Consider the following 26,711-nt stretch of genomic DNA (forward strand, 5'->3'; position numbering starts at 1 on the left):
TTTATCACCACCCACATATGTCATGAAGTTTGTTTTTTTTTTGTGGCAGCAGTACAGTGCAATACATAAAATTACTACCCAACTGTGCAAAAGTCTTTGGCACCCTAGCTATTTATGTGTCTAAGAATTTTGCACAGGACTGTATGTTTTTTTTCCCCTTCTCTCTCCCATGAATAGTAACAATAACAGGTAAACAAAACGCCATCCCCTTCTCGCAATTCCTCCGTCTCCGCCGCATCTGCTCTCAGAATGAGGCTTTTCATTCTAGGACGAGGGAGATGTCTTCATTTTTTAAAGAAAGCGGCTTCCCTTCCTCCACTATCAACTCTGCTCTTAAACGCATCTCCCCCATTTCACGTACATCTGCTCTCACCCCATCCTCCCACCACCCCACTAGGAATAGGGTTCCCCTGGTCCTCACCTACCACCCCACCAGCCTCCGGGTCCAACATATTATTCTCCGTAACTTCCGCCACCTCCAACGGGATCCCACCACTAAGCACATCTTTCCCTCCCCCCCCCTCTGCATTCTGCAGGGATCGCTCCCTATGCAACTCCCTTGTCCATTCGTCCCCCCCATCCCTCCCCACTGATCTCCCTCCTGGCACTTATCCGTGTAAGCGGAACAAGTGCTACACATGCCCTTACACTTCCTCCCTTACCACCATTCAGGGCCCCAAACAGTCCTTCCAGGTGAGGCAACACTTCACCTGTGAGTCGACTGGGGTGATATACTGCGTCCGGTGCTCCCGATGTGGCCTTTTATATATTGGTGAGACCCGACGCAGACTGGGAGACCGCTTTGCTGAACATCTACGCTCTGTCCGCCAGAGAAAGCAGGATCTCCCAGTGGCCACACATTTTAATTCCACATCCCATTCCCATTCTGACATGTTTATCCACGGCCTCCTCTACTGTAAAGATGAAGCCACACTCAGGTTGGAGGAACAACACCTTATATTCCGTCTGGGTAGCCTCCAACCTGATGGCATGAACATTGACTTCTCTAACTTCCGCTAGGCCCCACCTCCCCCTCGTACCCCATCTGTTACTCATTTTTATGCACACATTCTTTCTCTCACTCTCCTTTTTCTCCCTCTGTCCCTCTGAATATACCTCTTGCCCATCCTCTGGGTCACCCCCCCCCGTCTTTCTCCCTAGGCCTCCTGTCCCATGATCCTCTCGTATCCCCTTTTGCCTATCACCTGTCCAGCTCTCGGCTCTATCCCTCCCCCTCCTGTCTTCTCCTATCATTTTGCATCTCCCCCTCTCCCTCCAACTTTCAAATCCCTTACTCACTCTTCCTTCAGTTAGTCCTGACGAAGGGTCTCGGCCTGAAACGTCGACTGCGCCTCTTCCTATAGATGCTGCTTGGCCTGCTGCGTTCACCAGCAACTTTGATGTATGTTACAGGTAAATAATGTTATCAGTAAACCATTTACAGAAGGTTTTGTGGGAATTGATCTGGTTTGATTCTGTAATTTTTTGTGTAACTTGTTTCTGAGCCAGTAACTGTGGAGAGATGGATCACCGCCAAGCCCCATCCTGTGAATCCGACCTTTCAAATTTTCAAGTGACCAAGATAGTTTCCAATCTGGAGTTCAATTGCCAGTGTGATTGGAATTTTCCAGTTTGAGTGTTAGAATCGGGCTCCCGAGAAATGCTTGAACAGCTGCCTCACTCGAGTTCTCGCAGGGCTGGTGGATGCCATTGTCTGAAGTACTGTGATTGTGACAGGTCAGTCTCTCTCCCTCACTTCCCATAATTAGTGTCCTGTGTTCACGTTCACCTGATTCCACTTCAGACCGGCTGCCGCTTTGCATTGCAAGCCTCAGCTTCACCTTGCCTGTATCGCTTCTGTTGCCTTGAGGATGTTGAGTCATCTGTGTAATGAGAAAATGGAGGCATACTTGGGCCAAGTTCTCCTCCCTAAAGGGCATTAGCAAACTAAGTGATTTTTATGACAGTTTCTTTGTGGTTCTTTATTGCAGTCTTGCCTCAAATCACCACAATTTTAATGTTAGCTTTATAAATTATTTTGAGCACAAGGGATTCTGCAGATGCTGGAAATCTTGAGCAACACACATAAAATGCTGGAGGAGCTCAGCAAGTCAGGCAGGGTTCTTGGCCTGACAGTCGATGTGTCAGGCCAAGAACCTCCTTCAGGACGAAGGGTCCTGATTAAGAATCTCAGCCCAAAATGTCCATATTTCATTAGGAGTTTGAGGAGATTTGATACGTCACTAAGAACATTCACAAATTTCTATGGATGTACAATGGGAAGCATTCTAGCTGGCTGTGTCACTGTCTGGTACGGGAGGGGGCGTTAGTTTTGCTGCACAAATTGATGTAAGCTGCAGAGAGTTGTAAACTTAGTCAGCTCCTTCATGGGCACTATCCTCGGTAGTATTCAGGACATCTTCCCAGAGTGATGCCTCATAAAGGCAGCGTCCATCATTAAGGACAACCACCACCCAGATCATGGCTTGTTCTCATTGCTACCATCAGGAAGGAGGTACAGAAGCCTGAAGGCACACACTCAACGATTCAGGAACAGCTTCTTCCCCTCTGCCATCGAAATGGACATCGAACCCATGAACATGACCTCACTTCTTTCTTATTTCTATTTTGCACTACAAGTTTAATTTGACTATTTTGTGTACATACTTGCTGTAATTCACATTTATTTCTATTGTTCTGTATTGCATTGTGCTGCCGCTGCAAAGACAACAAATTTCATGACGTATACTGGCGATGTTAAACCTGATTCTGATTTGATTGTTTATTCCCCTCCATAGATGCTGCCTGACTAACCGTGTTCCTCCAGTGTGTGTTGCTCAAAATTATCTTGGGATCTGAGCTGGCAATGTACAGGGTCGCTAGACCAGCGGCATGGAAGGGAAGCGGGGAGGAATGAAGTGTTTACCTATGTATGCAATGGACTAGATGGATCAGCTGGTGTTTTGCTGCTCATTAATTTGGTGTGTTTGTAACCGCTGAGGCACATCATCCATACGTTCTAACCACTGACGGTCTGGGACTGTGTTCTACAAGGAGAGAGCGCCAGCTGTGTAAAGGCGGAAGGGGTGGTGAATGTGTCAGAAAAGTGATAAAAGGGAAATACGAAGAGTTTGTGAAATTATTTGCAGATCGTGTTTTAGCAAACTCTTCTACTGATCTTTTTAATACAGTACTTGAGACAAAGTGGTCGTCGAAGAGATTAGAAGTCTCCTCTGATTGGTGGGTTTTGAGTCACCTGACATGGCCATCACTGGCAAGACCAAGGATTCTAGTTCATCTCAAGCTGTGCTGAGGAGGTGGTGGCTCAGCTGCTGCCTTGTGTCACTGCGGATATTTCCACAATGCTGTTAGGGGGAAGATCGTTGAATTCTGATCCAGCAGTGAGGAAGGAATGGCTGAAGTCCAAGTTGCAGTTTGATCTTGCAGGTGTTGCTGTTCTTCCCCTTCCAGGTTGTTGGATTGAGAGACACCATTGGTAACATCACTCTGTTTCGTACACACGCACTCAGCTGAGGGAGTGAATGATTTAAGGCGCTGGATATACAGTAAACCGAGTCATTTTTGAGGCCACTTGCCATATGTTAGTACTTGTAGTCCACAGTAACTAGACAGTGCCCTAATTTTTCACCTTTTGCCATTTTTTTGGGTCAATTATACCAAAGGGCTGGTGTGTTAATCCTGTTGTTGCTATCTGATTGTATTGGTGTTTAATGAACCAGGTATTCGTGGACCGACCTGAACTTCTTGTGTCACTTTAATGATGTCGTGAGAAGAATGAACTAAACCTGGAGGTTTTCCTATCATTTGAACCTCAAAAATTGTTTTTTTTTTCCCAGACCTTCCTTTGAGAGAGGAGAGGTGGGTGGATGTGGGGAGAGGTTGAGCAGATTCATTAATTTATCACAGGTACATCAAAATATAATGTGTTGTTTGTGTTAACACGTCTGTAGGATGAAGGGGGGGGCAGCCCTCAAGTTTCGCCTCGCATTTCTAGCAGCATCATACTATGCCCACCACATTCAGTGGAACAATGTAATTAACAACAGCAAAACAAGCCATTCCCCCCCCCCCCACTCTCCCACCCACCCACTCACAGAGGCAGGCCTCCTACTCCGGAAAGCAGATTTTAGCTGAACCACGCACCATAGGAATGCAGCCTGTGAGAGAATTCCTAGAACCGTGGTTTTCCACAAACAATTCTATAGCCGGACATGTAGACCTCGACCCGCTTATAAGCCAATGCGAACACAATTCCAGACGGCGCCCAGAGTTCGCCACGTAACTAATCAGTGTCCAGATGCTCTCCGTGTCACAGTTGAGTTTCCATAACAATGACCAATCAACTGATTGCTAAGCTTATAAAGGCCAAGCCTTCAGAGGACGTGCCACAAGTGAACAGTGCACTAGTGATGTCTCCTCGTGTGGTGACGAAACGTTTGCAAATGGGTTGCCAAGATTGGCGAATGACCCAGCCCAACCTTGGGAACAGCTGCTAACCTTGGTATAATGCCTCGGCTTCAGAGCAGGGTGGAGGAAGGGACTTGAGACAGGGGGTGAGTGTGTGGCTGCAGTGAACGGGAGTTGGGACAGTGCAGAGAGACCAACACCATGAGGTGAACGGTGGGAGGATGAGAGAACATCACTCTCCCTTCAGTGCCAGTCCCCTTCTGCTCCAAAGCTGTTCCTGATTGCTTTAAAGCAATTTTCTGTTTTCCCAAATGTTTGGAAAGCCTCCAAGTTAATGCAGTCTTCTCATTTCACATAGAAAATGACACAGGTTCATGTAACTAGTGAATACCAGGCTCATTAAACACCAATATAATTAGGTAGTAAAAGCAGGGTTAACAGATCAACTCTTTAAATTCAACACAAAATAGAACAATTGAATTGTAAAATGGCAAAAACAAAATAAATCAGTAATCAAGCCCCATTCTTCTTGTCAGGAGTGTTCCCTGAAAAATAAAATTGATATGTTGGACATAAAAACAGGTGTGTGACTAAAAACCCGACCAAAGAAGGTGGTTTTAAGTTTATTAAAGAGCAGAGACTAGAGATTCACAACACTTGTAAAGGAAAACCTTCCACTTTCCCATTGCTCCTGAATTATTTCCTGCACGAGCCTAAGTAATGCTAGGTCTCAGGTGCTGCTGAAGAGATTGTTAGTATAGCTCCTCATTGGGTTTTCTACATGTGTACAAATCTTTCCTTCACTCTCTTGTAGTTTCCCATTTCCCTTTATCTCAAGCTCATTCAAAGCTTGGCTTTCTGTTTCTTAACCACAGCCGGCTGCCAATCCTGCACTCACCAGCTCCTGCTTTGGCACCATCTCGGTTTTACTGTCTCAGCCTTGTTTTGGATTCCCCTTGTATCCCTGTAACCCCAAACCCTGAGGGATCCCAGGATTCCTTCAGTTCTGGCCACTAGAGCATCCAGTGCTGTTCGGTTAGCAGCTCTGTCTTCAGCCACCAATGTCATACTCTCTGTATCGCTCCTGAACCTCCTCACTTCTTTCTCCTCCTTTTGAATTGGTTCTCCTCTTAGTGAACGCTTCAATCATCCAACTTGATATCTCCTGGAGGCACGAGAGACTGTAGACACTATAATCCAGACCAGGAGTTCCCAACCCAGGGTCCATGGCATAAAAAAGGTTGGGGAACCCCTGATCCAGAGTTAAAAAAAAGATACTGGAGGGACTTGGTGTGGAAGAAAATGGACAGTTGACATTTCAGGCCAAGGACCTTCATCTGGACTGAAAGATGGAGGGGAGATGGTCAATATGTAAAGGTGAAAGGGAGGAAGAGCTGGCAAGTAATAGGCACGTCCAAGTTCAACCTGAAGTCATTTTGTGTGTTTAAATCGGGCATGAATACATTTAACAATCTGCCCTCTGAAATCAGAATCATGACTTAATCAACATGAAGATGTCAGTAGGACTTGTTCCTGAATGGTAGTAAAGAAAAATGGTGAAAAAATTAGCTTTCTTTATGAAAACACCACTTCACAATATTTTATAATGAACCATATGGGATTTATGGCACAGAGGGAGCCAAGTGGTGTTTATGCCCTGTCAATATTCCCTCAACCTTGTGCTCTGATTGCTTCTGTGCTATTTTTTCCCATCAACTGTGCTGAAACATTTGAAATTTGCAACCACGTCTCTTGTACAATGAATGACCTTTAGATTGACCTATTTCTCAAGTGAGTCGGAAATTATGTTTCTACTTTTCATGAGCATTATTGTTTCTTAACAAGTGGTTTTCCTCTGGGTGCTCCAGTTTTGTCCCACGTGCTGTGAACGTATATTAGGTTAATTAGGTATATTAGGTATATGGCCCCTAGATCAGGGGTTCCCAACCTGGGTCCACGGACCCCGTGCTTAAAGGCATAAAAAGGGGTTGGGAATCCCTGCTCCAGAGTGTAAAATGGTGGTAAAACTTGGGGCATGCAATGGGATTGTGGGTAGAATAAAATATTAGTGTTAAAAAGTGCTTGGTTGTCATGGATACAGTGGACTGACACACCGGTTTCTCTGCTGTATGATTCCTTTCCTCAATGACTTTTGTGAATTTTGCTTTTCGAATTGTATTAATTGGGGGGGGGGGGGGAAGCAACCACAGAAACTTACAAACACAAGAGGAGGCCGTTCGGCCCATTGTGTGTGTGCTGGATAATTTGAACAGCTGCTTTGAATTTTCCCCCTGAAACTTTTGGAGTCTGAGGAGAATAATTGGGTGGCGTAGTGGTTGGCACAGCGCTTTACAGCTGGGTTCAAATCCCGCCGCGGTCTGTAAGGAGTTTCTCCCACAAGATGTACCAGTTGGTAGGTTATTTGGTCATTGTTAATTGTCCCATGATTAGGCAGGCTAGGGTTAAAAGTGGGGGTTACTGAGTGGTGAGGCTCAAAAGGCCTGTTCCACGCAGTATATCAATAAAGATAAATTAAATAAATTCCAGTTCATACATAAGTTGTGTTCTTCAAAACTAGTGGGATCTGTGCAGTCACTGTCAATGATAATAGCTTTCATTTAAATTGCAACTTTAACAACACAGAATTAATTCTGAAGTATCAGATCTGTGATCTTGCATTCTGTTTGGATCCACTGCTGCCAAGATTCTGTCTGTGCACATCTATATTTTTCTGCAGTGCAGTCCTTGCAATATTATTGGTTTATACTTACAAAAAAAAGCAATGAAGCAACCTCAATAAAAATGCTATTTTAAAATATTCAAAAGAGCCCTTTGCCCGCAAGGCATGAAAATGTGTGATGTGATGGCACTTTCCTGTATGTTTGATCAGGTGACATCTCAGCTCATGTATTATTAAAAACTCCCTCCTCTGTCGGATTATAATCTCTGGAGCCAGCCAACGCTCATTATAGGAAATCTTTATTTGTGAAACAGCACCCTGAAGCCTTTCTGATGACTGATGTGGTTCTGTTGCTAACTCGTCTGATCTGGGAACTGGAGATGTTGGTCACCAGGACGCTGTCATAGGGACAAATCTAAAGAACATTTGTTTTCTTTATTTTGTAGTTTTATATAAATTTAAGTTATACTTTATACTTTATTGTCGCCAAACAATTGATACTAGAACATACAATCATCATAGCGATATTTGATTCTGCGCTTCCTGCTCCCTGGAGTACAAATTGATAGTAAATAATAAAAATTTAAATTATAAATCATAAATAGAAAATGGAAAGTAAGGTAGTGCAAAAAAACCGAGAGGCAGGTCCCGATATCTGGAGGGTACGGCCCAGATCCGTGTCGTAACAAGTTAGAAATAAGTGTGACTTTAACTGTCCAGAATGATCCAAATAAATCAGGGAAGTACCTTCAGATTGATTCTAAAGGAAAATCAATGTGAGCCCAGACACATCAGGTGCCAATGGCTTATTGGGTGAGCAGTGTTGTTGCATTGGGCCTGAGGTGTACACCCTGTAGTAAGCAGACAGTTGATTGGCCCCTGGTGTTTGTTTGTTTGAAAGGTTGACTTGAAAGTGGAGACTGGTCCATTTTGGTTTGCCCTTGAGTCAGTGTAGGGAATAAAGAACCCACGCTTCCCATCCATGCTGGGTTGATCTATGGTTGTTTTACTGTGATTTGGAGACATGCTCAAGTCCTACCTATCCAGTTGCAGACTTTGAATATGGTTAGTGAAACTGCAGTAAAGAGCTGGCATCGGTACCAATGAGTGTGAAGCTTGTAGAGAGTAGTTTCTCCCTGTCGGTGTTGGAAATCAGTAATGCTTGCCTAGTTGGATCTATATCCAGGGCCACAAAAATGCCATGGAGTTATAGAACTACAGCTCACCTACACAATACTGGTCTGGTCTTCCTCTTATTCCCATCTACTTCCACCGACCATAGCTTTCCACAACCCTCCCATCCGTGTACCTATCCAGACTTAAATGTTACAACTGAACCCACATTTACCTATTCCACTGCATCTCATTCCACACTCGCACCACCCTCTGGCAAAGAAGTTCCCCTCAGATTACCCTTCAATATTTCATCTTTCACCCTAAGTTTATGACCTCTAGTTCTAGTCTTACAGAAGAAAAAGCCTTCACCCTATATATACTCCTTATAATTTTGTGTACCCCAATATGATTGCCCCTCATTCTCCTACACTCCAGTGAATAAAGCCCTAACCTAATCAGTTTTCCCCATAACCCAGCTCCTCGGGTCCCGGCAACATCCGTGTAAATGTTCTCTGCACTCTTTCAAGCTTATTAGTATCTTTCTTGTAGGTCGGTGACCAGAACTGCACTCAGTACTCCAAATGATACCTTGTCTGTGCTGGCCAGTGGTGCAGTGGCATCAGCCCTGGACTTGGAGGCCAACGGTCCCAACTTTGAATCTGGCCGGCTCCTTGCACGCTTCCCATCCGTGCTGGGCTGAGAGTTGAGCTCGCAACTCAGCCTCCTTTGTAAAATAAAAGTCAAATGTTACAGAAAAGGCAGAAAGGCTACCCCATGTGCTACAAGGTGTGAAAAGGAACAACAACAACAATGTCTTATCGAACTTCGATATTACATTATGTGTTATCTAACTTCAATACTACTGGCCATATGATCAAACAGTAGCATTGCTTGGATTGGAGCTGCTTGATTTTAACAAACAGCCGAGCATCTATTATAGAGCAAAGGCTGTGAGAACTCCTCAACATTTGGCCATGGTCTGAAGGTTTGGTCTCGGGAGCTCCCCAAGTGTCTGGCCGCACTGTGCTACTACAGTGCATCTTATCAAACAATGTGGAAAATTTGCACAATTCCTCCTGTTCGCAAAAACAAAATGAGATGGTCCTAGCGCTGCCAGTGACACTGGCCAGCCGTAACCTGAGCTCTGATGTTCAGTTTGCACTTCACCAGGACCACACAACTCCAGACTTCACCGTGTCCTTGGTCTAAGAATGGACAGAAGCTGAATTCCAGTGGTGAGAGAAAGCTGTTCCTAATGTTGCAATAGTACGTAACCAGGCGCACAGAAAATTAAAATTAAACGTCTATTGATCATGGAGAGTATAGTGACCGGCTGCATCACAGCCTGGTATGGAAACACCAATGCCCTTGAATGGAAAATCCTACAAAAAGTAGTGAATAAGGCATAGTCCATCACGGGTAAAGCCCTCCCAGCCATTGCACATATCTGCACAGAGTGTTGTTGCAGGAAAGCAGCATCCATCATCAGGGACCCCCACCACCTGGGACATGCTCTCTTCTTGCTGCTGCCATCAGGAAGAAGGTACAGAAGCCTCAGGACCCACTCCACCAGGTTCAGGAACAGTTACTACTCCTCAACCGTCAGACTCCTGAACCATGGAGGATAACTTCACTCAACCTCACTCACCGCATCACTGAACTGTTCCCACAACCAGTGGACTCACTTTCAAGGATTTTTCATCTCATGTTCTCCATATTTATTGCTTTTTAAATTTATTATTATTACTTATTTTTGTATTTTCACAGTTTGTTCTCTTGTGCACACTGGGACTCCACTCTGTTGGGTGCAATCTTTCATTGGTTCTATTATGGTTGTTGAATTTATTGAGTACAAGAAAATGAATCTCAGGGTTGTACATGGTGACATATTTGTACTTTGCCAGTTAAGTTCAAAGTAAATTTAATATCAATCTAATACAAAGAGGAAATGTCTGTGGGTATTTGGAAACCAACCATCTTATCACTCGTAGGAATTCTGTAGGGCAATGTCCTGGGACCAACCAAATTTAGCAGCTTCATGAGTGACCTTCCTTTCATCAAGTGATGAGATGTGAGGTCACTTGCTAATGGACGCCGAATGTTTAGTTTTGTTTCCTGCATGGAACTTTTAAGCTATTTCATTGAAGGTAAAGATTAGCTTTGTTTGTCTCATAAACATCAAAGCATTTTGTGAAATGCATTATTTGCATCAATGACCAACACAGTGTGAATATGTGCTGGGGGCCGCCCACAAATGTCACCATGCTTCTGGCACCAACATAGCATGCCCACAACTTGAACAACATAGCATGCCCACAACTCACCAACGTAGCATGCCCACAACTCATCAACGTAGCATGCCCACAACTCGAACAACATAGCATACCCACAACTCGAACAACATAGCATACCCACAACTCACCAACGTAGCATGCCCACAACTCACCAACGTAGCATGCCCACAACTCACCAATGTAGCATACCCACAACTCACCAACATAGCATACCCACAACTCACCAACATAGCATACCTACAACTCACCAACATAGCATGCCCACAACTCACCAACGTAGCATGCCCACAACTCACCAATGTAGCATACTCACAACTCACCAACATAGCATACCCACAACTCACCAACATAGCATACCCACAACTCACCAACGTAGCATACCCACAACTCATCAACGTAGCATGCCCACAACTCGAACAACATAGCATGCCCACAACTCACCAACATAGCATACCCACAACTCATCAACGTAGCATGCCCACAACTCACCAACATAGCATGCCCACAACTCGAACAACATAGCATGCCCACAACTCACCAACATAGCATACCCACAACTCATCAACGTAGCATGCCCACAACTCACCAACATAGCATGCCCACAACTCACCAACATAGCATACCCACAACTCATCAACGTAGCATGCCCACAACTCACCAACGTAGCATGCCCACAACTTACAAACCGGTGTGGATCTGCGCGTCTTTGTAATGTGGGTGGGGGAAATCCATGCGGTCATGGGGGGAGCATACAAACTCCTTTGCAGACAGCGGCAGGAATTAAAACTCCGATCGCCGGCACACTAGCTGCTACAAAATAGCTGAAAGCTCCATGCAGCAAAACCTACCCATCCATCTTGCTGCGTGTGGGCTGGGATCATCAGTGTGAAAAATCAGATGCCTGTCTGAAAGGAGAGTCTGAGCGAAGGGTGTGCAACTCAAAACCTAGAAGCTGTGGTACCATCGATCAGGAAACCTACCGTTGTGGTGTGATGTGCTATGCTGGTTGGTGGGATGAACTTACCAGCTAATACACATTACTGAATAGAAACTATATTAGACCTCTATTTTCTTGCATGTTTATCCAAACAAAATTAATTGTTGCTTGTTATCATATGTGTGTGGGAGCTGATCTTCCTCTCTCCATTGACAGCTGTACCTTGTCTTCATATTTTGGATTTGGATGCACCTTAAAACTACTTTATTCACCAAGCTGTAGCTGCTTGCCCTCAGAGCAGTTCAGTAGTCTTCATTCCCCGTTCCCAAAGGTGGCTCATTCGCTGATTACTGTATTGCATTAATATGATATTACAGTACTTCATGCTACACACAATTTACAGTTTCAAATTATAATCAGTCATCGCTATCCAGCATGCGCTCGAGCCCCGAAGGCAGCCACCAGTCCCAGATATCCCCCATAGTACTCGTGGATGAAGTATGTTTTCCAAGGGCAGAGGCATAGACAAAACCCTTGACTGCCCCCGGCTGGACCTGTGCGTGGCCATCTTGACCAGGCCCAGGGACAAACCGGCCAAATGACTCACTTCCCTCAGAACCTTGTGACCGAAGATCAGGGAGTGGGGCTGAGGTGCAGCCAGGACACGAGGAGATGCTCCCTCACGTACTCAACTAGAAGCTGCAGCCTCCCACGCTCTGCTTGGTGCGTGGTGCACCATCTCCTGGAGCCTGGTATCAAAGTTCCTTTCAGAGTCACTGCTTGTAGTCCTTTGGAATGTTTAAGGGTGCCGTGTAATAAGAATTATTGCTGTAGAGGCTAGTCTGTCTTGCGCAATATCGACATCAGCTGGGCTTTGGATAAGAGAACACCAAATGAAGCTTGTTACTATTGAAAGGAAACCCTTGCCGTTATTTAATGAACTGTTATACCCCAGTTGCCTCAATGCTTCCTGCTCCCTGTCAGGTTGGTTACATTGAGTACTTAAAAACTTGATTTCATAGTCTACCTTTAACAGAAAGTTTATACTCTGTTTTAGACTATCTCTGGCCTCTCGGTATCATACTGTTTGTGCTATTAGTCCAAGAATTATCCTTCCCACCCACCCATTAATTAGTGTAGGGACTCCCACACATTATGTGATCATTTGAAAGTTGTCTGGTGTAAAGAGGTTTACATATATTGAGAGTCGGGCTGTGTGGAATCATTGTAGAGTCAGTGAATATTGCATTAAATGGAGTCTAGGAAACACCAGGAGCTTCAGACCGTGTGCCAATTATTTATTGAAGACTAACAACACCTGCCACCTGTGCCTTTTATCAAATGTACAAGTCCATAACATACACACAACTCGTTTAGATATCAATTGGGCAGATGTAGCCCGTGTTCTGTGTGAAACAGTAATCCTGTGAGGAATTGTCTGGGGGAGTGAAGATCACGTTTCTGGATAAACACTCAAACTGACTGCATTTATACTCAACCACTGACTCCCAATAAAGGGCAGTGGGGGAAAGAATGAAGCTGCAGAGGGTTGTAAATTTAGTTGGCCCCATCTTGGGTACTAGCCTACAAACTACCCAGGATGTCTTCAAGGAGCGGTGTCTCAGAAAGTCAGTGTCCATTATTAAGGACGTCCAGCACCCAGGGCATGCCCTTTTCTCACTGTTACCATCAGGTAGGAGATACAGAAGCGTGAAGTTACACACACAGCGATTCAGGAACAGCTTCTTCCCCTCTGTCATCCGATTCCTAAATGGACATTGAGCCCGTGAACACTACCTCACTTTTTAAATATACTGTATATCATTTCTGTTTTTGCACGACTTTTAATCTATTCAATATATGTATACTGTAATTGATTGATTTATTTTTTCTCCTATATTATGTATTGCATTGAACTGCTGCTGCTAAGGTAACAAATTTCATGACACATGCTGGTGATAATAAACCTGATTCTGATTGCAGCCTCTTTCACCAGGCTTTAGCTTAAAGGGTATATTCTCTCTAACTTTTAACTCGCAAGTGTAACAGGGTTCAGGAAGAGATGTTCTTCAGGGAAGCAGTAATAAAGTGCCCTTTCCTGTCATTCTGTACTTGCCTGACTCTCTTCCACAGGTTAGTTGTAAGGTGATTGCAATTTGAGACACAAATTGCCCATTGTCAATCATTTTCTTTTAGCTTCCCCTTCCCCAGCTCTGTAGGAGGGGCTCATCTAGAATACAATTGCCCCACAAATTTCACCATCTCCTTTCTCTCACGTGGGAGCTGTGACTTCAAAGTATAAACACCTGAAACTGCCAAAACACATTTTACCAAGTGTTAGGAAGTTGTGGATTGGAGCAATGCCTGGGTGGGCGACAGAGAGTACATTGTGGAGTGACAGTGCTGAATTAACAGAGAATTCGTATTATTCATATTTCCTTATGACACGGAAGGAAGTTGTTTGAGCCACCAGCTCCATGCCGACTCCCAGTATATTCCCATCAATCCCATTCCACAATTTCTTTCTGTGTAACAACCCCCAACTCCCTCCAACTCTCCTGCCATCCACCTACGTACTGGGGCCAATAAACCCACCAACCTGCCCATCTCTGACAGGAAACCAGGGCACTGAGGAAAACTGGTGTGGTAAACTCAACAAGGGGAGAACCTGCATCACAGGAGCTGCAAGGCAGCTGCACTGTCTAATGTGGGGACTCCCAACCTGTGGTCCACGGACCTCTCAGTTAACAGCCGGGGTCCATGGCATAAAAACGGTTGCGAACCCCTGATCTATTGTGCCATTGTGATTTCCCCCCCCCCATTATTGATGTATTGGGTGATGAGGACCTTTTGTTTGTCCCCTCATGGTATTAGTTAAGCAACCTCTATCATTTTTGTACAAAAGAAACCGCATATTCAATATATAAACTGGGTGATTGACTAATGGGATTCTCTCCATTCCTCCTGACTGATATAATGCATCATTTCTTAGTGAACACTTTGACTTCTCCTTGTCTCTGAATAGTTAAGGAATGATTTCTTTCCTCCACTCGCCGGTAGACTCTGGTTTGAGCGTGCTAGTACATGGACGTGTGTTTCTCTAATATTGTTCCTCTCTCGTGTTTTCTGACCCTCACCCCAGTTCACCGAAGAGAAGCTGGGGCAAGCAGAGAAAACAGAGTTGGACGCTCACTTTGAGAATCTGCTGAGCCGGGCTGACAGCACCAAGAACTGGACAGAGAAGATCCTCCGGCAGACTGAAGTCTTGTTGCAGCCCAACCCAAGTAAGAACGACCAAAGCGTGCTCGGTCTACTACTTTCCTTTTCCTGGTGGCCAACACTTGGGTATTTGGGAACTTGTTGGGATTCCTACAGCACAGAAACAGCCTTTTAGCCCACCTTGTCTGTGCCAGCCACCGAGTACCCATCCAGTCTTGTCCCATTTTCCAACCCTTGGTCCGTGGTGTTCTCTGCATTGACAGTCAAGTACTCGTCCAGCTAAAAATGAGATGTTGTGAGGGTACGTGTGTCCACCACACACTCAGCCAGTGCTTTCCAGGTTTCAGCCATCCCCTGTGTGAAACATACTTCCTTATATTCCCTCTAAACCTCTTCGGTGTTATCCGAAACCCAAACATGCTGCTGTGGGGCAGGGCGGAGGGGTATGGACATACAGGCATCCATTAGTCTTGTGAGACCATGGATTTGCACCTTGGAAAGTTTCCAGGGCGCAGGCCTGGGCAAGGTTGGATGGAAGACCAGCAATTGCCCATGCTGCAAGTCTCCCCTCTCCATGCCACCGATGTTGTCCAAGGGAAGGGCATTAGGGTAGATACAGCTTGGCACCGGTGTCATCGCAGAGCAATGTGTGGTTAAGTACCTTGCTCAAGGACACAACACGCTGCCTCAGCTGAGGCTCGAACTAGCGACCTTCAGATCACTAGACCGATGCCTTAACCAACTGGCCACGCGCCAACACGTGTGGACATAGCGTGAAAATAAGTTGGAAGGAAGTTGGGCTGAATTGTAGAATTCCTCAGTGACTAAGGATTTGGTCTTAATTAATCATATTAAACCGGAGATTGAGAGCCAAGAGTTTTGCTGGACATAAAATCATCACATTATAGATTATAGAACAGAAATCAGCCATGACCCCATTGACTGGTAAATATAATGGAAGAAAAGAATGGCCTGCTTCTGTTTCTATATTTCGAAGATAAGAAGTTGAAATGTAACTTTTGTGTTTGTAAAATTTGAATCCAAAATTATCATGAAAATAATGTGTTTAGAATTCTACATTTCACTTTTCATGGTCATTGCATTGAGATGTGTGTAACTAGCTGCCAGCTACTTTGGAACATTGTAAGGTTATGAAAACAGACTGTCAGGTCCATTTACCCAGCCGCGTATAATTGTGATAGCAATTCCATCATGATCGATACGTTGCCCTCTGCGTGGTCACTTTTTAAATATCCTCACTGTAGCTCACCTCCCCCTTTAATTTGACTTCCTCCCTTTGGTAAAGTCTACCCAGCTACTATTCCTGTCCCAATGTTCTTCCCTCCAGTTTCACCCAGTTGTCACACTGAATTTTGGGAAATTGGGACATGTTGAAGGAGGACTATCTTGAATTGTGTTGTTGAGTGTCTCTCGGAGTGTTGAATGAGCACCACTGTCACAGTGCAGGTGACTGTGATGTGGAAAGGATGCCACATCCTTCATACCATTTTGAACTCCTGCCTTGAGGTCAGGGTCACAATCAGGTCTATTATCACCGATGTTCGTCGTGAAATTTGTTGCTTTGCGGCAGCAGCAGAGTGTAATCAATAAATATACAAAAAATTGTAATAGGAAATGCAGGTTTCCCCAGCTATCCGAATGTAGAACGTTCCTATGAAACTGTTCGTAAGCTGAAATGGCGTAAAGCAAAGAAGCAATTACCGTTAATTTATATGGGAAAATTTTTTGAGTGTTCCCAGACCCAAAAAATAACCTACCAAATCATACCGAATAACACATAAAACCTAAAGTAACACTAACATACAGTAAAAGCAGGAATGATATGATAAATACACAGCCTATATAAAGTAGAAATAATGTATGTACAGTGTAGTTTCACTTAACAGATTTGGGAAGTTTGAGCCAAAATCGATTTGTCAAAAAAAAATCAGCACGTGCACGCATGTGCATGTCACGCAATCACACGTACACGCACATCACGCATGCACACATACACGCATTCGCACATCACGCATGTGCACACGCCTGCCCGCGCGAGGCTTCATGATCATGGTAGTCTTTCTCGGGGTAAACACAAGTTTAAAGCGAGAGTCTTTTTTCGTAAAAGCGAAAATCCTCTTTCGGTTAACGAAAACAGGTACTAATGTAGATCTTTCATAAAAGCGAAATGTCGTAAAGAGAACGTTCAGAAAGCGGGGAACACCTGTATATACACAGTGGATTCCGATTCATAGGGACACATCAGGACAAGTACATTTTGGCCCAATTAAGCAGCTGCCCCAATTAGCTGAAGTTTCATGGAAATAGTTAAAAAACATATAAAAAAAGATGAACTACCATTTAAATGAGTAACAAAGAATGTATTTAAATGAAATACAGAACAAATTAGAACATGAACTACTCCTACTACAGCACTACAAAACAGTAGTTCCTAATAGTTATCAACAGAGGAACTAATCCATTGTACGCTGCTGTGTTCTTTTGATTAACTGTCAAAGAACAGAATCAGTGCAGACACCTACCACAGATAATGGTCCACCTTCATTCATTGCTTTTGATGATTGCATTCTCCAAATCTTTATTTTCATTGTAATATTTAAGATGATTGTCAATCCCTTCAAATTCTTCATAGTGAAATCATTTTCGTTTTCACTCCTGGCCGTTTCTGTATCTCCAAGCCTGAATGCTTGAAACCACAGTGATCAAATCAGTTCTCATTGGTCTTGCCATCTATTTCTCACCAACTATCAGTGACAAAAATAACTGCTTTTTGAATACAAACAGTGTTCACGGGTTCATTGTCTGTTCAGAAATCTGAAGGTGGAGGGAAAGAAGCTGTTTCGAAAGTGCTGAGTGTGTCTTCAGGCTCCTGCACCTCCTCTCCGATGGAAGTAATGAGAAGAGAGCATGTCCTCATTTGTAGGATTGGTACACGAGTGTCACAAGTAGTCACAGTAGCCAGCGAGCTTCTTACAGAGACATGCACCGTGTAGGCCTTAAAGTGTGGTGCAGACTTGTGTCTGATTCTTAGTTTGTGAGCGTTGAGAAGAATTCCATCTCCAGTTTCAATAGAGAGAGCAAGACTAGAATGAAAAGATCTGGAAGTTTACCAGACTCTGGCTGTCTACTGAAGACCACCATTTTGTTCCAATGTCAGATCTACACTTGCCTATTCCATTCGTCTCATGTCAGGACTTTGTCGTGATGCTGTTATGTGCTTGATGCCTCCCAAACCTTCACTGCCCGTGTCCTTGTCCATAACAGTCACCAGTCACCACTGCAGATGAGCCATGTCTCAATTTGTTAATTTTCATCTTTTATTTTCACTTCCCTTCAAGGACCTTACCCCATGCTGCCTCCGCAATCTTCTCCACTCCTTCGAACCTCAGGCTTATAATCACTGACATATGTCATGAAGTATGTTACACACAGTATTTTGGCAGCAGTACAATGCAATGCATAAAAATTACTATAGGTTACAATAAGAAATATAAGAATAAATAGTATAAAAATAGAGCAAAATAGTGGGGTAGTGTTGTTAGCTCCATGGACCAGTCAGAAATCTGATGGCTGAAGGTAACAAACTGTCCTAAACTGAGTGTGTGTCTTCGTGCTCATCCTTTCCACTACTGATCCCTCAATGAGGTCTGATGTGTGTTCTCCCGACTTCCCCTTCCTGCAGTCCACAATCAACTCCTTGGTCTTGCTGACCTTAAGTGCAAAGTTGTTGTTGTCATACCACTCAATCAGCTGATCTATCTCATGTCTGTTTGCATTCCCATAAAGCCCAGTTCCTAAGGGATTGTTTCAGGGTTTAATAATGCTCCTGTGAACTGTTTTATTATTTTAAGGATGTGAAGTAACTTTGTTTTTATGTAAAAGGCTCCTTTAGGTTTTTTTTGTACTGCCACTTACCCTGAACTCCCTGCACTCAACTCCTGGCAATTGCTATCATTAACGATGCTGTAGTTGTTAAGGACTGAATCCAAAACTTTTTGAGACCATTCTAAACTCCTTCATTACAGTGTTGTGACTCTGTAGATTGCCCAGTAATTTGGACCATTTTAGATCTCCAGATAATCAAGGGCCCCATCTGTTTATTCGAACTCCACATGCAGGATGAAATTCTAGCCACGTCTTCAAGGTTCATGTTTGTTACTCCGGATCCGATGCAGCGTACAAAAACCGTAATAAGCACGAAGAATGCAATACATCTGAATGCATATGATTAGCTGGTATGCATTGACTGATTGTGTATCCATAAAGTGACACTAGGCACAGGAGGGACTGTACATGAGGTGACTCTGACAGGAAATGGTAAAGCAGTGGTGTTGGGTTAATGGGTTGAGGTGTCGATTAGCCTGACAGTTTGGGGGAAGTAGGTTTTCGATTCTGGTGGTCCTGCATTTAACTTTTGCATTTGTCGCACGTGTTTTTTCAACATCCATCTATGACTTGTTCTCGAAAATTCTGTACCTCTCCTCTGGTACGCGAGCTTAACTTCATAAGCCCCTTGCTGTCTGTTGCTCCCTTGTCAATCACTGCTCTGTGCTTCCTTTGGCTTCAAGGTCCTTTCAATCACATTACAAACATCAGCCAAAGCGAAATGTTGTAGATGCCCCATTGCCTTGCCCTCTCTCTCCTTCCTTGTGTTCTTGTTTACTAATTGAACCTTTCCTTCATTATAACAGTATCATTTGCTACAACGTCAGCCTTTTCGTATTATTTTCCACGGGCGCTGAACTCCTTTGTGGCCATTATCTTGACCAGTTGGGTTCTGACTGTCCTTAAGCATTTAGTTGCAGACTAAGCTGGAAGGTGACCTTTGCAGAAGCTGCCGTTTGACCTACACGTTACAGAGGCACAGTGGGAAGCTTTGTGACCTGTTCACTGGAGAATTCTGAGGTGCTGAGTCATTCAAAAGAGTTGCCCTCTGGAGATCACCAGCACTGTTTTGAAAAAGAGCAAGAGAGTTATTGACATTATCTTGTCAAAATCTTTCCTCAGACAAAATAGAGGGGAAAAAAGATCTGTTGTTATCACGTTGCTGTTTGCATGCGTAAATTGGATGCCATGTTTCCTTCTCAATAAACTACACTTCAAAAGAACTTTGTTAGATGTAGAGCATTTTGGTTTGCTTTGAAAGGGAGAAGAATGACATCATATTAATTGTCTTAATTTCTCTCGAAATTGAGAACCAAGGTGAGCTTATCGTATAGTTTATTTTTATTGCAACCAAGGCTACTGTATTGTCAACAAATAACTGTCATCTGACTAAAAACAGAGTCGAGATAAAGGGAGTCATTTTCTGAGGGGTGGGTAGTCTGCTTTCACAAGCATCGGTTCTGGGACCCCAGTAGCTCACAGCATGAATGATTTGGATGAGGGAATTAAATTGACATTTGCAGGTGACACAAAGCTGGGTGAGGGGACGAGATTTGAGGATGCATTAAAGGTTCAGATACATTTACATAGCAGATGCATTGTAATGTGAGGTATCTTCTGTGGCAATAGCAGCAAGGCAGATCATTATTTGAATGGCAGTAAATTAGGAAATACAAGATGCCTGAGACCAAGGTTCATCAGTCATTGAAGATAATTGTGCAGGTAATTAAGCCTGCAAGTATAGCAGTGGGGATATCTTGCTGCAATTGTACAGGACTTGCTGGCGGTACTATGCGCAGTTTTGGTCTCCATTTCCGAAGAGGGCATTCTTACTATGGAGCAAGCTGAGCTGATCCCTGGTGGATGGCTGTACTGCAGACATCCCACTTCTCCCAGAAGTTCCGGGAGTCTCCCGCAAATTAGTAGTGGCTCCCTGATGCCCGCAAATTATATGCAATGTCCTGGAAATTCATTTTTTTGAGAGCGAGCGTGAGAGAACGAGAGAGCGAGCACAAGAGCGAGAAAGAAAACGCGAGTGAGAGTGACCACGAGAGAGAGAGCGAGAAAGCAAGTGCAGGAGAGAGAGACCACGAGCAAGAGAGTGAGAACAAGAGCGAGAGAGTTCCAAAAAAAGTCAGAGTGGCAGAGTGTTCCAAAAAAAAGAAAATATAAAACGTACGTCACCCCAGACTACACTAAAGTGTACCCCTGCCTAATAGGGGTCAAAAATAATGACAGTGTTGCTCGCTGCACTGTTTGCAACAGTGATTTTTCTATTGCCCATGGTGGGTTAAATGTAAAAGACATGTTGAGGTGAGTTTAACAGGTGTCATTTGCTAGCTAACATTATTTAAACTAGCTGGCTGGCTGCTAAGGAGCTACTCTATTGCAGACATCCCACCTCTCCCGGATGTTCCTGGAGTCTCCCGCAAATTGATGGTGCTGCCTCCCTGAAATGAGTTTTTGCGGGGTGGGATGTCTGGCACTGACATAAGAAAAGTTAGGACAAACAGGTTGTCACATGGCTTTAGATGATTGAGAGGGGATGTCTAGAAACATACAGAATTCTAACAAAACTGGACAGATCACACACAGGAGGAATGTTCACAGTGGCTGGGACGTCCAGGATTGGTAGTTATGGTCTAAGGATAAGACATAAGCCATTTAAGACCACAATGAGAAGAATTTTATTTCCCAGAGAGCAGATAAACCTGTGAAATCCTCTACCACAGAAAACCATGAGAACCCAATCATTAAGCATTTTGAAGCAGGATTTGGGTATTTTTTCTGATAATTAGAAGGAGCAAAGGACATGGGAAGAAAGCTAGATCACGGTGCTGAATTGAATTGAACAGTCTTGAAGGGTTGAATGGCCGGTGTCTGCTCCTATTTTCTAGGTTTTGTATCTTTTCTATGTATCACATTTACTGCTCAATAATATTTTGTTTTGGGAACAGTTACTTTGTCCTTTCTTTTGTCTTTTTGTGTATGTATTTTGGATCTTGCTTCCTCTGCCTGGGAGAATTGGGGAGTTTGAAGTGGAATCACAATCTCCTGGAAGAGCTCGGTGGGTCTGAGCAGCATCCATGTATCAGGACAAAGAATAGCTGTCATTTCAGGTCGAGATCCTGCGTCAGGACTACCCAGACCTCATGCAGAGCTTAGACCCAAAACATCAACAATTCCTTTTACCCCACAGATGCTGCCTGACCTGCTGAGCTCCTCCTGCAGATTGTTTGTCACTCCAGATTCCAGCACCTGCAGTGTCCTGTGCATCCAGACAGAAGCTGAGATTGGTTGGAACAGATCTACCTTTTCAAGGTGTATTGGCGATTTTTAAAAAAATATTTTCCTGCAGGAAGTTCTCCATTTGAATGTAGGATAGCGACTACATCATATTCCATTTGAATGAAATTAATAATTTAACTGCATTCTAGTGACGGTGTTAAATGGAAAGTTGTTAAATATTTTTCCAGCATAGAAGCCAAATTGGTCTATTTTCCCCCTTCAACTTTCCCAATTGACCTTAGTGTAACCCTCAGGTTCGGCTTAATCTAGGGCAAGACGGCCTCTGGCCCGGCCAAACTTGCAAAATCTTGTTTGGATAGATGTTGCATGATATGTTCCCCATTACACATCAGTACCACGAAATAACAAATGGTACTCAATAGGCAATTAAGCAATTGAGCTTTATAATTCTTAATTTGACTATAGGGTTAGTAAAGAAAACAAAAAAAAAAGGGCCCATTCTCAGGAAACAGTCCAATGTGCAACGTTGGAGCTCACGGTTTTCCCGTCTGTTCGTTCTCCATTGATCTCTCCCAGCTTTGTCGACTCCCGACCCCATTCCAAGTCCACTCCATCCTGCAGTCTACGAGTTCCCCGTTCTGGCATCTTCACTCTCCATCTTCTGCCGAACAAAAAACCGCAAAACCTCTCGGACACACAAGAAAGGGAAACACCCTCCCCCACCATTGGCCAGCGCACATTCCAAAGCCCCCGTTATCTCTAGTCATAACCCAAACACTGCGCTACAGAAAAACCATTACCATTAGCAGTGGAACCTTCCCCAGGTCGTTACATAAGGATATTCCACAAATCCCCTCCCTTGTCTTTCCAAGTGCTCCCAGATAAGGTTGCCCAGAATTCACTGCGCATGGCCCAGCTGACTCATGCATGACGTGGTTCCATGAAGAGCCAGGTGACCCCATCCAGGTGTGAGGAAGTCCGACTACTTTGTCCAGGTACATTGAGATGGCCTCAATGGGTGGCAACTGTCTTTAACAGAGACTTGGGCAGGGATCAGGTGAGTACCTTGGCTCAGGATGAGAAGGTAAACTTTTGGGTGTTGATTTCCAAGTTTGACTCTGAGTGATACTCGGCAGGGGACCAGATGGTGATTGTTGTCCAGAATTTGGGAGGGTTTGGTGAGGCCTCTGCTTCAGTCGGACAGTGTGTGAGGGAGTAGGTGTATGAGGGACTTCATGTGGACTTGGCATAGATGTCAAATCCTGTAACAGCCTTCAGGATGAATACAGAAGAAGATACAAAGGTCTGGTTTCAACCCTGGTCTGGATGGGTCAGGTTTGAGTCTTAACTTCGTACAGAAGCAGAGATTGCCTCCTGCCCTTTCTATCCACCAAATACATGAACCTTCATTGTTTCTGGGCCTAATTCCAGGGAGCAGGGTATCTTGTGAATTAGGTCCAGCAGCAATCAAGGTGATGTATTTCCAAATCGGGATAGGAGTGCGACTTGGAGGGAAGCCTGGAGCTGTTGATGTCCGCGTTCAGCCAAAGGCCTTGTCCTTTCTGGTGAAAGAATGGCTTGTTTGACAGATGCTGTAACTGCTGTGCATTTTGCAAACAGCCTTTGCAGCCGGTCAGCTGTGGCATTTTGTCGTGAGTGGTTGCTGGCTTCGTGAATATTGTTGGAGCTGCACTCATCCAGGAAAGCAAAGGATGTTCCAGCATACTCTGATTTCTGCCTTGGAGTTGGTAGCAACACTCTGCGGTGTTGGGATATGAGTCACCTACAGAAGGATACCCAGTCTCTTGTGCTTCAATATTCTTGTAGCGGATCCAATAGAGCTGCTTGTTGAGGTGGACTGCCAAGATGTTTTTGGTTGGCCCTCAATGGTGGTAATGCCATTGAAAGTCAAGCACAGGCAGTTAGACATTCTCCTGTTGGAGAAACTTATTACCTGGCAGCCTTGAAGCCCAATATTAATTGCCATTTATCAATCTAAGCTTGAATATTGTCTGTCTTGCTGCATGCTGGCTGCTTCATTTTCATAAGAACATTAGAAAAAGGAGCAGGACGAGGCCATATGGCCTATCAAACCTGCTCCACCGTGCAATAAGATCATGGCTGCTCTGGCCGTGGACTCAGCTCCACCTACCAGGACCCTTCATTCCCCTGTTATGCAAACATTTAATTGTCTCTTAAATATACTTAATGAGCTAGCTTCTACTTCTTCCCTGGTCCGAGAATTCTACAAATTCACTCCTCTCTGGGAAAAGCAGTTTCTCCTCCTCTCCTTCCTAAATCTGTTTCCTCGGAACCCTGAAACTATTTTTGCTAGTTCTAGTCTCACTTACTCGTACGGCCAGATTTAGGAACAGCTTCTGTCCATCTGTGATAAGACTGCTGAACAGATCCTGACCCAGATCTGGGGGTACCCTCCAAATATCCGAACCTGCCTCTCGGTTTTTTTACACTACCTTACTTTCCATTTTTCTATTTTCTATTTATGATTTATAATTTAATTTTTTAATATTTACTATCGATTTGTAATCCAGGGAGCGGGAAGCGCAGAATCAAATATCACTGTGATGATTGTACGTTCTAGTATCAATTGTTTGGTGACAATAGAGTATAAAGTACTTACCAGAGGATACAACTTCCCTGCCTCTATCTTATCTGTCCCTTTCATAATTTTATGTTTCTATAAGATCCCCTCCCCCAATTCTTCTGAATTCCAGTGAGTATAGTCCCAGGAGACTCAATCTCTTCTCATTGTTATAATCCTCTCATCTTCCAGAATCAACCTGCTGAACCTCCTCTGCACCACCCCCAAAGCAAGTACATCTTTCCTCAAGGAAGGAGACCAGAACTGCATGCTGTACTCCAGGTGCGGCCTCACCAGTGCACTCCACAGTTACAGCATAACCCTCATGCTTTTAAATTCAATACCTGTAGCAAGGCTGGCCAACATCCCATTTACCACTCTGATTCCTGTTGCACGCACAAACTTTCATGATCCACGCAGAAGCACTCCCAAGACCCTCTGCACAACAGCTTGTTTTCTGCCTCAAAAGATTTGTCAGCATGGGCTGATCTTTTTTTCCCCTCAGAAATGCATGATCTCACATTTACCAGCATTGTACACCGTCTGCCAATCTTTGCCCGCTCACTTAACCTATCTATATCTCTCTGCTGCGTCTCCACGTCCTCACCACAATTTGGTTTTCCACTCAGTTTAACGTCACCAGCAAGCATAGATTTCTTCCACTCGATACTTCCTTCCAAATCGTTAACGTAGATGGTGAACAATTATTACAGCACTCTGCTCACCATTGACTGAACCTATTTATCTCTACTCTCTACCTTCTACCTTCTAGTGGTCAATTAACCCTCTATTCGTACTAATACATTACCCCAACTTGATGTATCCTTATGGATAAGTCCTTTAGGTGGCACAGTATCAAACACCTTCTGGAAATCCAAGTGTGAAACATCCATAAGTTCCCCTCTAAGGAGTTGCAAGTGAAAATGAGCATTGTGCAGTCATTAGCAGACACCACTATTCTGACCTTCTGATGAAAGGAAAGTTATTGATGAAGCAACTGAAGGAGTCTTGGTTGGAACACTGTTTTAAGATTGGAAATCCAGTTCTTTAACCACTGTTACTGCAAAATCCGTAAGCTTTTTTTTTAGATTATGAGGACACGCAGTCCTCTTTTATTGTCATTTAGTAATGCATGCATTAAGAAATGATACAATGTTTTTTCCAGAATGATATCACAGAAACACATGACAAACTGACTGAAAAACTGACAAAAACCACATAATCATAACATAGTTATAACAGTGCAAAGCAATACTGTAATTTGATAAGAACAGACTATGGGCAAGGTAAAAGTCTCAAAGTCTCTCGAAAATCCCACCATCTCACACAGATGGTGAACCTCCAGCGCCGCAAATTTGCCGATGCAGCATCCTGGAAGCACCCGACCACAGTCTGACTCCGAGTCCGTCCGAAAACTCCGAGCCTCCGACCAGCTCTCCGACCGATGCACCGAGCACCATCTCTGCCGAGCGCTTCGACCCCGGCCCCGGCAACAGGCAATAGGCAAAGCCGAGGATCTGGGGCCTTCCCCTCCGGAGATTCTTGATCGCACAGTAGCAGTGGCAGCGAAGCGGGCATTTCAGAAGTTTCTCCAGGTGTTCCTCTGTGCTTCTCACGGCTGTCTCCATCAAATCGGGATTGTGCACGGCCCCTAGTTAACACATCGATATCATTCGGAACAGCTGCATCGCGCCGCCATCTTCTCCTCCCTCCTTGACAGGATATACACAATTGTACATTCAATTATGCCTCATGGTTTTGCAAGTTATACATTTTCTGGGTTAGAGGATTGGTTAACAGGTAGAAAACAGTTGGAATAAACAAGCCATTTTTAGATTGTCGCTGTTGCTCAGGAGGACCATGTGGAACAGTGCTTGGGCTTCAGCTGTTGTAACATCATCTACAAGCGTGAATGGTCAACATTTGATGATGTATAAAGCCAAATGCAAAAGTAAAATATTAGCTTTATTTGTCACATGTACATCGAAACATACTATGACAAACAAGATAAAATCTGCAGATGCTGGAAATCAAAGTAATAAGGACAAAATGCTGGAGGAATTCAGCAGGCCAGGCAGTATCTATGGAAGAGCGTAAACCGAAGACATTTCGGGCTGGGACCCTTCAGCAAGACCGGAAAAAAAGGGATGAGAAGTCAGAGTAAGAGGGTGGGGGGAGGAGAAGAAGAAGTACAAGGTAGTAGGTAATAGGTGAAACTGGGAGAGGGAGGGAGTGAAGTAAAGATCTGGGAAGTTGATTGGTGAAAGAGGTAAAGGGCTA

At 44.1% G+C, this 26,711-nt stretch overlaps 1 protein-coding gene across 5 annotated transcripts in view; it reads left to right on the forward strand.

Moving 5' to 3' along the window:
• LOC134359863 (endophilin-B2-like) overlaps positions 1–26,711 on the forward strand; it is a 113,065-nt gene that overhangs the window by 21,824 nt on the left and 64,530 nt on the right. For all 5 annotated transcript variants that reach the window (XM_063073628.1, XM_063073626.1, XM_063073627.1 and 2 more), the window contains exon 2: positions 14,598–14,739. In XM_063073628.1, coding sequence (XP_062929698.1) covers positions 14,598–14,739 — 142 coding nt within the window. The remainder of the gene's footprint in view (positions 1–14,597; positions 14,740–26,711) is intronic.

Source organism: Mobula hypostoma, chromosome 21, assembly GCF_963921235.1.
Source record: "Mobula hypostoma chromosome 21, sMobHyp1.1, whole genome shotgun sequence".
NCBI classification, from domain to species: domain Eukaryota; kingdom Metazoa; phylum Chordata; class Chondrichthyes; order Myliobatiformes; family Myliobatidae; genus Mobula; species Mobula hypostoma.